The 12985-nt window shown below is 36.3% G+C and overlaps 1 protein-coding gene across 1 annotated transcript in view; it reads left to right on the forward strand.

Moving 5' to 3' along the window:
* The window catches only part of LOC121408299 (puratrophin-1-like), a 102228-nt gene that overhangs the window by 74514 nt on the left and 14729 nt on the right, over positions 1 to 12985 (forward strand). Inside the window, exons 10-12 of the mRNA XM_041599713.1 lie at positions 7700 to 7838; positions 10200 to 10325; positions 11157 to 11366. Of these exons, the coding sequence (XP_041455647.1) occupies positions 7700 to 7838; positions 10200 to 10325; positions 11157 to 11366 (475 nt within the window). The remainder of the gene's footprint in view (positions 1 to 7699; positions 7839 to 10199; positions 10326 to 11156; positions 11367 to 12985) is intronic.

The following is a 12985-nucleotide window of genomic DNA, read 5'->3' on the forward strand; positions in this document are numbered from 1 at the left end:
ACTTTGGCTTCTTTTCAAACTTTGCTTGGTTGCACAACAGGGAAAATGTTGCTTCAATCATTTCTTGTTAATATGCATGATGTTGATATTTTGATGTTATAACAGGTTCTCTTGTCGAGCATTATCAGACTTAAGTGGCAACCCTGTGTAAAACTCTCCACAGTCTTTGATCACAATGATTTTTGGCAATATTGGAAAGCTTTTCCAGAAGTATCCTAGATCAAAATGAAAGCGGTGGAACATGGTCATAATATATTTGTAAAGCATTTTAAGCTGTCAATCCAATGTGTTAAAAAAAACCTCAGAATATTAATATGATTGTTTTCCAGTAAACGTTGCATGGAACTGACTAAGTGGCTTGGACTATGTACATAGACTAGTCCGAATCCAATCGTCCGATTCTTTCTATAGATACATCTCTTCTCTTATATTTGCTATGTCATTCTACTCTCTAATCCTTTCCTTAAATAATATACTGGTCTTTCTAGGTACCTTCTTTCTAAGCTACTCCTTTCAGCCATGTTTTGTCATGTGACCTTGCTGTTTCTCTATATCAAGAGGGATCACTAAAGATCTTTTAAAAAGTAACCAAGAGGAATGGGCTTAGGAGGGTTGAAATTTCAAAATAGTAGGAGTAGTCCCCGGGAACACTTCGTTTAAAATAGAGAAATAAGAACACATAGGAACTTATAAGGCCTCTCTCTATGCTCATTTTTCTTGGATGTTGTCTTTGAAGTCACCTATTTCTTAGGATTTTTTTTTCACCTTTTCCCCTTTTTTTCCAATTTTCCCTTGTTTATGAACATTCTCCCAATGCCCATTTTTAGATTGTGTAAAAAGCAATTCTTGGTAGGGAGGAGAAAAGTGAATTGGTGGCATTGTCATTTTAGCCCAGCCTTCATAGCTGATTTCCAAGTTCACTTCTATGAAGAGGTACTTTCTGCAATATTAATCCATTCATTCATTTCATTGATTTAGGCACTGATGTATCTTCAGTTAGTATTATGAGTACCATTCTTGGTTTTGTGTGTAGTGTCTCGCGATAGTAGTATGAACCGGTCTACAAATCCTAAGCTTTTCTTCTGATATCTGGGTTTCATTCTTCAAAGTCATTCTTCGAAGGTAGACTTGGCAAGGGGCACAAGCAACTGTTGTTTATCACCTGCCCAGGAAGGGGCAGTTGTTTTAGACAAATCTTGTCATTTTAGGGTCACAAGGAATCAGGATCTTGACCTACCTGTTCGTTGCCTGTCAGCTGTCATTGTCGACTGCTGCACATTTTGAAGTCTAGACCTGATTTCTTTGATATCATATCCAGGTAATAGTATTGGCACAGATTCACAGATGCAAGTCTTAAATTCTTGATCATAAATCTTTGAGGAAAAAACCCACCTGGAGACAGTGTTAGGTGAACAATTATTTTTCAATCTTTTAACATAACGGGAGATTGCATGTCAAAATCCTTTCCTGAAATATTTTAAAAGATATGTGGCCTGGTATTGCATTGGGATAAGCTCTTTTGGGGCATTCACATTTATAGGTATATCTACATCTCTCTCTGCATAGTCATTTTCCTAATCATAAACATTGATCTTCTCAAAGGCAGGTAATCATTAAGCGTAAAGTTTGATGAGATAAACCCAGCAGTGTGAACATGGATTGTGTTGCATTCCCATGGAGTACTTTGGTTGTATGAGGACAGTGTCTCGTCTCTCTCTCAGGTAGAAAGCGTCCTTCGTCATATTGACGTCATTTACGAGACATGAATAAATTGAATTGTTTCCTTGTATGGAGGAAGGTAAGATAATCTCCAATTAAATGAATCCGTTGGAAACCGACTGATTACACTAACATGCATTTCCCAACACCCCTGCCCCCTTACACTCCGGTTTCATCAATAATTTTTGTGATTTTTTTATTATCATATTGACTTTTTGTTGCATTTGATATTTTTATCTAAATTTTGACTACCAAGATTCATCAACTGGAATGTTGATCATCCTCAAGATCATCTGTCTTGGGATATGATATCCCATAGGTTTGTCCAGGGTGTGGTACTTGGATAAGAATCGAGCTGTTGTATACGTGGATGTTTGTGTAGGATCTATGGATTAAAAAAAAAAATAGATGTATACTGATGGAATTTTGTAGTTACTGTCAAGATTTTGAAACATTTTTAAGATCGGACTACTCTTTTCTTGGAAAGATTACCCTGGCAAGTTGAAATTCAATCAACAGTGAGTGGTGACTAATTTCAGCCGATGGCACCTTGTTCCAAGCTTTCATGAAGCGTTCAGGATGTCAGGATTGGTTCAAATCACATGACTAGTTATCACATGCCTATAAATTGAAGTTCAGAATCGAATCAGAATAGCTCGTCATTATCAAGTGATTTTGAGAAAGTATATAGGTTTCTATTTTGTTCTATTGTGTATATCCCAGACAGTTAATCCATTCTCATCAGGTGTATCGTTTGATCAACACTGACCTACTACAGGCAGGACAGAGACAGGGAAAACCTGTTGCACTTTTGCCCACATGACGAGCATGTGATGTACAAACAATAATCACTTCTTCATTTATCATGTCATCATCACTTTTGGAGGTGTTATATTGATTTGATGATGAGAGTATTATTTGGCTATTTCGTAACGCTTATCACATCAGAACGATGTCTCTGTCTGAACACTTTAAAGATATATTGTTATCCCATTCATTGGCTTGTTGATGACTGCATTATGGTTTATGCACAATCTCCACTTCCTGGGGAGTATTCCAGCTATGAGTAGACAATGCACTCAAATTGCTACCAATATAACATTTCTCAAGCATTGTCATTTGGGACTGTTTTGACAAGTATTAAACATACATGATGCAGTTCTTAATGTATTAAACTGTGGATTTGTTTTTCTTTTCTTTGTGGTAAAATATTGATTAAAGCAAATTTGTCCATTTGGAACTGGAGCTGATATCTGATTATGATTTGACCTTTTGAACTGAACTTGCCATCTTCTATCTGTATACATGTAGACTCTTATCTTCCTTACTAAAGTTGTTGCTGAGTGCTGATTTCAGTATTCATACAATTTTAGATAGATATGTACCCCCCACATGTTATAATTTCAAAGTACAATGGCTTTTTTCGCTACATTCAGCTTTTATATTTGTATGCTGATTACGCTCAATTAGAAATAATTCTATTCATGTTTTTATTGCTGCCTTTGTCATTTTGAAAACCAATTTAAGATAAGAACAGGGCTGCCATGCATATGTGGCCTTTGGGTATATTCGGTGCCACAACATGTACCCAAACATGTTTTGGTACAGACAGCATCAAACTATATCTTTTTAATCTTTTTTTTATTTCATGCTCAATTTGTTTTTGACAATGAGAGTTATTTCTGTATTCTGATGGTATCATGAAATAGATTATAAACAGTCTTTGATCAGTAGAGGGCTAAGTAAGAATAAAGCTGAGAAAATTCCCCGACCACAATGATTTCACGCCCCGTTTATCGATAACTTGTTATGAAACTTCATTCTCACGATATGTGTTGGGTGCGTAGTCGATTCCAGATTAGCTTTAATCTTTTAAAACATGGGAACATTTTTGTTCTTGTGATGATGAAAAGTACTTTTTTTTAAATTTCATTACTCACGACGGATGTGCAGGATTTTGAAGGAATGGTTTTCATCAAATCTCATTTGTTTGATATCCATTCAGAAACAGCTTAAACAGACCGTGATTTTGATCAGGAAAACATAGCTTTACTCATTAGATTCAAAATCAATCTTTAAGAGATGTTACCTCAGTAAATTGTGACTTTTAATTGAGCAAATAGAATGAGTGAATCATTCAAAGCTAATAGGAACATTTTAGGAATCATAATGCTTAATTATTTTACAGTCTGGTGTCTAATTGTGGTTGAAGTAAAAATAGGAAAACCAAACACATTTCCTGAGATACAGTTATATTCTTTGTCACGCACACAGTTCTGATTTAACTTCTGCTTTTGTGTGACATTCAGCCGAACAAAAGCCTATGATGATTTTGTTTTCTTTTCAATTCATCGCGTGTTAAAAAGTTTGTTTGTTCTTTGGATTGGACAATATTTCATTTTGGTGATTGACCTTGACGACAAGAAATCATAAATAAGACTTGTTCGTAATCACCAGGGAGAGAGAGAGAAAGAGCATTGGGCCTCTTCGTGACCAGCGACCCGAAAGTAAAACAGAAAGAAAATTTTTGACCGAAATCTGTTTGCCTTGGGGGAGTAACGTGTACTCTCTACAGTACGGAGCGAAAAACATATTTTTTAAGTTTCATGAAGATAATCGTTGATTCTGTTCGTTGATGAATCGCTATCTTTGTTGGATGGTTCCTGTCCCCCTTATTATTTGTAATAATACCCTCATATGTGGTTTAATACAGAGTTTAATGTTTTGCAATGATGCGTGACTTGTATGGTATTTGACTATTGTTTGTTTCCAAGGTGCCTCTCCTCACACATTATACCCAACCTGCTCACCGTGTTTGCCAACTTTTTTTTAGAAGAGGTAGTGAAAAGAGGCAGATTAGTATTTGCCGAGTTGGGGGATCCTTTCATTTTGTTCGTGCCTGCCTTTCAGATGTCACTCTGACCTTACTTTGAATTAAAGCCAAGCCGTGTGAAGAGTGTTTGCTGATATCGTCATAGGAATGTATATTATCACATTGATGTGCATGACTTTGAGGCAGTACGGGAGCTGTCTGTGAATCACGTTTGTTCTGTTTTATACCTCTCTCGCTCTCTGAGTGGCATTTTAATGGATCTATGTACAAATTTCCGCCAGTCTTTACTGGATTTATTTGCTAGTCCTCATGAGTATCGGTAAGTATGTTCAGAGTAAACCGTTTAGAAGAAATTCTTTTGATATGTTTAGTGACATGAAATTTATTTATTTTGCACATTGTGATCAGGTCATCAGGACAGAATTCAGTATTCACACTTCCTGATTAGTTTATGAATGCTTTCTTTATGACTGACACACAATTTTAGGAGGAAATATGATTTGATGAAAATGTCATCTATTTGTCTGTAGAGGTCCATGATTGCCAAAGTGTGAAAGTGCAGTGAACTTATTCCATTAATGCTCTCATTGTAGTTATCCCTATTTGTGCCAGTTATTCAGTTCGATCTTGGCAGTCATAAATCCCTCGATCTACACTTATGAGTTCTACTTGAAACCTACTTGCATAATTTACTCATCGTCTACTATTCAAAGAAGATTTCTATTTATAATTCAAAGCCTTTGAATCAAAGGCGAAGATTGAAGAAGTAACTATCCAGCATGGTGCTTAACTGCAGTAATGATTAAAGATCTATACCAATAGTTGTTATTTGTAAGATTGTATTGCAAATGCTGTACTTTCGCCCTTGTAAAGTTGTTTTCAAAGAAATTACACCAGCTTAAATACGACCTGTTGCCTTTTGTTATCACATTACCGATTTGCCTCTTGAATTGTAATCAATAATTTGACTGTGTTTCTTGAAAGGGATTACAAGACAAGCCTGGTTATTAGTTCTTTCAAGATACCCTGTTGCATTTTTACTCTTCCTGGGAGCTATATTCCACCAATAATCATCTCATCTGTTGAGAGATATCACAATAGGCCTTTAATAAACCAAGATAGATATAGAAACCCTTCTATTCACTTGATTTTGATGGACAGTGGTAATTTATCATGAAATATTCGGGGTCTGTCTTTCTGCAGGTGTGCAGCCAGAAGACCAAAAATATGAAAACTTTGTTGACATTGTCATATTCCTCAAGTTTACTTACTGGACCCATGATTGTGTGTTCATTGGTAGAGGAAGCTTGGGGATGCTCTGGGACCAGAAGAATCTGTTGAAAGTATAGATTTTGCTGTGATGTACATTCTTGGGTGTAAAAAATGCCCCCCCCACAAAAAAAAAAATAATAATGAAAATAAATGAATAAATAAATAAATGAATGAATGGATGGATGGATGGATGGATGGATAGATGAATAAATAGATAGATAAAAATAATTCAAAATAAATTAAAAAAGAAAAAAAATGAGATAAGAGTATTGAAAAAGCATAGAGTGTAGGTTTTTTTTTTATTTCAAGTTTAGTTTGGATTGTCAAGCGATCTGCAATTTCTTGATTTATCATGAATTTGAAAAGGCATATATATTTAAAAAGAAATGAAACAAAACTCTAGTATGAAGGGCATGCTTAATTTGCTTATTCTTCCACATTAAGGATGTCATTTCACCCCATGTTTTAGTCTAGATTTTCTAGTGATCTGCATTTCCTTCATTGAATGGATTTTTGACACATGAGTAGGGGTAACATTTACATGAAGGAAATGAAGAAAGTATTATTTTCAGGAATGGAACAGGAGTGGTTTTAAAAATCTGGTCATATGTGTGAAATATAAAGTGAAGTCAACCCCCCCCCTCCCAACCAAGAAAACCTTCTGAATATAGACATTTCTAGCTTTGATTTGAGAGCTTTGTGCCCTATTTGGTTATGAAATACCTTTCTGTATGTGTATCTTATTTATTTTAAATTTTGACAGCAATTGTATCATATTGAGACATATTGTATACTGTACCATATTGAGACAGCAATTGTATCATATTGAGACATATTGTATACTGTACCATTCAACGTCAGCTCTTACAGATTCCTGCAACTATTTGTTTCCTGTGTTTTTTACAGGATCAAGTCGACATTTGTTGTTCAGCCAGTCTGTTAAGTTTGTTAATTAGTGTTATTGACAGACAGACTGCGACATGTATATCGTTTGATTAAAGACATACATGGGTTAAAAAGGGCTCTGTTTGGAACCCAGTCAAGTAGATTGAAAATAAGAGCAAAGAAGAAAAGGAAATTATTTAAAAGAGAGGGTGCTATTTCCTCACTTCATCTTAGGTCCCCCCATCTTTGAATTTAAAAGTTTAGATTGTTTCTTTTCCATTTCTGGTGGGTGTTTCATAAAGCTGTTCATAAGATACGAATAACTTTAAGCACGACTGGTGACCCCTTCTTGTGCTAAATGATTCATCCCTATGTCATTCATTCATGACCTAAGAACATGTTCCAGTTGTTCGTAAAGTTGTGCGTAACTTTACAAGCAGCTTTATGAAACACCCACCTGGTTATTGTTATTGCAGTATTATTTCCTAATGAATTTTATGTTTTGTATTTGGTTTATTAAAAAAAAAAAGAAAGGAAAATTAAATCCCCATATACTTGCTGGTCTTATATGCAGGCCTATAAAGCTCCTTTTGTGTTAATTGATCCATTGTAGTTGAAGAGGGTGTGTATTTCTGTCCTAAAATTTGGTTGAGATGATGCGAAGATATCTTGGATGAGTAAAATGTTTACTTTAGATGTTATAGACTGGCAGAGTATTGGAGATAAGATCAGTGTGTCATTGAAAAACATTTAATCCTAAATCCCAGCCCATATTTATCCCCCTATATGATAGGAGCAAGGAGCTTCACTGCTAATATGTAGTCAGATCGATCCACACAGGCATGCGACTTTGTATGGAACCATTTTCAAGTGATTTAATCTGCTTTATAGCTGAAGAAGAACCTGTTGATCATCACAAATAATAAATAAAGAATGGAACATTCATGCTGATCGATGATCTTTATTTTCTTTTGATGTTTGTATATCCAGAGATGCCATAACCTGTGTAACAACACTCTTTGAGCAAGTGCGCCAGACATGCAGTCGACTCGATGAAATGACTGAAAGGAGACTAGCACACCTTCAGATGTCGCTGCATCAACAGATCTTAGAAGAGGAGTCTAGAAAGGTATGATGTCTTGGTATATCTCGTTTCATACTGTAATCTGAAAGTTTGATTGACTTCATACTGGGGTCATTTAGCGCAAGCCATTTCTAGAGCATTCTAGTTCTAGTCATTTTATACTGTATTGTGAAAGTCCCATCGATCTCTTTTAAGTGCTTGCTTATTATGGGTTAAAAGAACACTTTTATTGTCCAGAAGTCAAAAACTGTTGGACATTACAAGATTGAATCGGTTTCATTTCATTTGTATAGATCTAATAGAAGTCTGAAGTCAGTTTGTTAATTGTTCTTCTGTCATCATCTGGCAAGGAAAACCTTGTTGAAATTGATTGTTATAGAACTGTCAAAGTACAAGGACCAACATCTTTATTGGCCTATACATGATACACTCTCCACTGCTTTGACATTCTAAGACCCCTATTTATTAGGGACATTTTATCAATGTGTCAATTTCAGAGCTGTTGAAGTCAGACACCTATCGCTTTGAAATAGCCAGACTTTTCTCCTTTCACAACAGAGTTTTCTCATTAGGACTAGGGCCTCTGTTCATGATACATTCATCGAGTTCAGTCGAATGTGGGCTAGACCTGTTGTTATGGAAAACAAGGACAAAAAACAGTATACCCTGCCAATTTTCTATGGTTTTACCCTCTTTTTTGTGGAGAATGTGTAATGAATGGGTTGATAAGCAGGATATTGGTTGGAATTACTGTAATGAGGAGATGGAGAGAGGGAGAGAAAGGGGATATAGAGTGGCAGAGAAAAGGGGAGAGAAAAGGAGAGAGGGGTAAGTAGAGAGGAAAAAGGGGAGAGACCTAGGGGGGCCAGTCAAATACATTAATGTACACATGATTGACCAAATTAAAAACTTGTTTAAAGGAGGTGTTTTTTTCAGTTTGGACGGCAGCACGTGCACTTGTTAAGGGTATCAAAAACAAAAAGATTTTCAAAAAAGGGTGGTTTTGAAAGACTGGTCAGTGGTCAATTGCGGGTTAAAAAATGTACGGTGTATTTAGGGTATTTTTTTTCCAATTTAATATAAATGAAGCCCACAAAAATCTTGTTAAGGGGTGTTTGGAGACGGGGAAGATTAGAGAGAGAAGGGAACAAGAGGATAAGGGAGAGAGGGATAGAAACCAGAGGAGATGTGATTGCATCACAACTGTTTAATGTTGAAAAGTATATGTTTCATGGATAACATAATGATGATGCATTTCCTCCTTTTGTGCCAAGTTCTACCAAAATTGACGCACATTTGCAAGCCCCTAATAACCCACTGACATACATGTTTGGTTCATATGTTCTAAATGTATAATCTCTGGCTGATATAAAGTTACTTGAAATACTGTTTTATCAGAATGTTTCAGTTTTCTAAAGATTATTACTTTTTCCAAACTGTATTCAAAATATAGACGAATTATTATTTACCCTCAGTTGCTATTTTTTCCTATGTTAATATTAATTGTAGGTCAAACTCTCACAGAATGCTTTTCCCCCAACTCATCCATGCAGTACAGATTATCTGAACTACATACATAAAATGAGAAGGAAAAAAATTGCTGTGGGTTTTAATTAATTGCATTTTTATTTATTTCAGGATGTTGTTTTTTTTAATGTAAATTGAAAAAGGTAAAACAAAGCATTCTGTAGAAGTGTTGAAGAAAATTCTTCAGTCTGAAACTAAACTTGGATGAACAAAATAACATCACACATTCCTATTATTGTCTTAAAGAGCTTTGGATTTCATGCTTAACCATCCATTAACACTGCATTCTCCGTGATATTTTCGGAACAATCATTTTCTATTGCTGTATGAATGTATTCCTCCTTTGTATTGATATCTAATTTGAATGCGGGGGGGGGGGGAGTCAAATATATTGCTGTATGCATGCGTGACCAAAAAAACGTGTTTAAAGGGGTTTTTTCTTCATTTTTTGACGTGGGCCGTGCGTGCACTCATGAAGGGTATCAATAACACAGATTTTCAAAAGAAAGGGGTAGTTACGAAAGACTGGTCAGTGGTCAATCGCAGGGTCAAACGTATTTAGGGTATGTATTTTTCCCAAAGCTATTTTTTAAGATTAGCCAAATGTGTTTAGGGTATGTTATTTTCCCCCAAGCTTTTTCCCCCGTGTCATATTCTGGCGACAACTTGTTTAGGGGCAAAAGTGTGTAAATAAAGCCAGCGAAAAACTTGTGTAGGGGGTTATTTTGCACATAGAGAAAAACTCGTTTAGGGGGTGTTTGGAAATAATTTGGCCACACGTGTGTACAGCAATAAGTTTGACTGGGCCCTTGGGTTTGAATAAAATGTATCTTTGAATTGAATTGAGATTATTATTATTTTCTTCCATTTCCTTTGAAGGTGAGTGAATGGGTTAAGAATGATGGAAGCAGGAAACTCAAACAGCTTGATGAGATGTCGCCAGACTCGCTGAGTTCGGTCATCAGCATCCAAAAAGACTTTGAAAAGTTCTACTTCAATGCTGTGGTAAGTCTGTCTTATTGATTAAGAGTATTTTTCTTGCAAATGCCCCTCAAAGCGACTTGCTGAAATTCTCCCCAGGGAGTGGAGAATGGGGGGGGGGGTATATTGTATGTAGCGAAGACTGATTGAATTGAAAATTCACAAACGTTTGACGGATTTGAAATGTAACGTTGATATTGTTCTACAACATTGTTCTAAATACAATGAATGCTGTGATCAGTTCCTCTAGGTTCTATGTTTTGAATGAAATCATTGATTATATGACATATTTCTGGGATAAGTTATGAAATATATGATTGTATGAGAGAGGAAGTCTCTAAATAATAGCGGTTATGAAATTAAAGCAGTGTCATGGATCATAATGAATGCTTCTTGTCAAATATTAGTTGAGTAAGGAAATGAGTGGATTGTGGTAAACCAAGGGTAAAACCAAAACCGCAGTCTGAATGGATGTTAACATGTGTCTTGATGGATGGGAATATATCGCATGGGTACTGGGGTATTTTCCTTATGTCAGTTACAGAGTATTGGCTGTGTTAATGGGAACATTGTAGCTCCCTAAAGAGTTACATTTCTGTTTATTTTCATATTTCATTTGGTCAATAATACCAATGCTTAGTTTGAATGTCATACTGATCAAGCATTTAACCATCAATATGTAAGTGATGTAAATATGTCTTACACATGTGTACTATAATTCTTTTTCATTATTTTTGCCGTGAATAAGGAAACAATGCCTGTTTATTATTGGATTCATACAAATTTAAACCTTTGAATTCCAAATTTCAAAATTGATTTAATCTATCCACCAATTTATTTCTCTTCTTTTTTCAGAAACACATCGGTCGTGGTGAAGATGTCTTGGAAGAGATTCATACCCTATCAGAACAAACAGGTGGTGGTGAGGGGGGTAGCAACGCACCCCTCAAGACCCCCTCAGTCTCCTGCGCTCTTAAGGACCAGTTGCATACATTCAGTCAGAGTCTAGAGAATAAACGCAAGGAGATAGAAGAAGCTGTCTGGCTGTACACCATGCTAGATAAGGTTTGTAGTCCAAGAACCTATTACCCAATCAAATCATATTTGTTTGGGGATGGGGGGGGGGGCAACAATGCACCCTTTAAGCCCCCTTTCAGTCTTTAAGGATCAGTTGCATACATCCAGTCAGAGGCTAGAGAATAAAGCAAGGAGATAAAAGAAGCTGCCTGACTGTACACTGTGCCTGCATAAGGTTTGTAGTCTGAGAGCCGATTACCCAATCAGACTATTTTTATGATTCAGGGAGGGGGGGGGGGGGGGTAGCAACACACTCCTCCAGATCCCCCTTCATTTTCATGCAGTCTTAAAAAAATCAGTTACATGCATATAGTAAGACTCCAAAGAATAAAGCAGGGGGGCAGAAGAAGCTGTCTGGCTGTACACCATGCTTACATAAGGTTTGTAGTCTGGGAACCTATTACCCAATCAATCCTTTTTTATGGGGGGGGGGGGTGCAACAATGCACCCCTCAAGACCCCCCCTCATTGTCATGCAGTCTTAAAGATAGCTATCAGAGAGTAAAGCAAGGAGATCAAAGAAGCCAGTTTCTTTTTTTATCACTAGGTATGAAAGGTCATATAAATAGGAATTGTTGCATGTATAAGAATATATTTACACGGGTTGTTCACAAGAAAGTCAATACAAGTAATATACAGCATACACGCATTCGATTATCATGTGGGATGTGCCCAATATCACTGAAAAGATGTGAAAATAAAAGTTGTCTGGCATGGTCATGGTCCATTCATCTGGCTATTCTTTTAAACTCCTTTTTCTTTGTGAGGAAATCCAAGTGTAGCTGTTCTCTAAGATACCTAAACACTATTACCCAATATGAATGGTTCAGGTTTAGTCACAAAGGATCACTTACTATGGCTTTTCATTTCTGAGACTGTTTAGACCTGTTTAGTAAGGTTTAATAAAACTTCATTCAAAGGAAGAATGGCTTGATCAAGCGATTCCTGATTGTCATCCTGTACAGAATGACTTCAATCACATGCCTCCCCTCCCCCACATTCATTCTTTGTGTTGGATGACAAAAGATTGAACTTGACCATTGTCCAGTCCGGAGCCATTATATAGGTCTAATCCACAATTAATGGGTCATGATGGTGCCTCTATTGTTTGTCAAAGCCCTTTAGTAGGTTCCTTTGATGTGGTCGTGGGTATTAACTTGATATCTTCATTACTCAGAGTCAACAGACAGTTCACTGCTATAGCTCATAAAATCCTCTGATTCCTTTCATTGAAATGAAGAACTGGAAGTGACATCAGGGTCCAAGGAGTTACGATTGATTTGATCAATCACATCTGTGGACAGCCAGCAACGTCAACATCTAAAATGTTAATTTGTTCAAAATATTTTCTAGATATGATGTATAGTCATACATTCATCATTCTCTTGAAAATTCATTGTGATTCTCTTTGTTTACTGAGGAGAATTTGCATATTTCCTGTAGAAGAAAATTATGGTATGGATGGATTTCCATGCAGTTGAGATTGATTGGATCAATTGTAACTCTTTGTATGACAGGGCCAAGTTGTCCGTTACACATAGTTAAGCAATTGATCGAAGAACAAATTGTGATGATTATTGCACTGACCATATTGTACAACTGATCATA

Source organism: Lytechinus variegatus, chromosome 2 (assembly GCF_018143015.1).
Source record: "Lytechinus variegatus isolate NC3 chromosome 2, Lvar_3.0, whole genome shotgun sequence".
NCBI lineage: Eukaryota > Metazoa > Echinodermata > Echinoidea > Temnopleuroida > Toxopneustidae > Lytechinus > Lytechinus variegatus.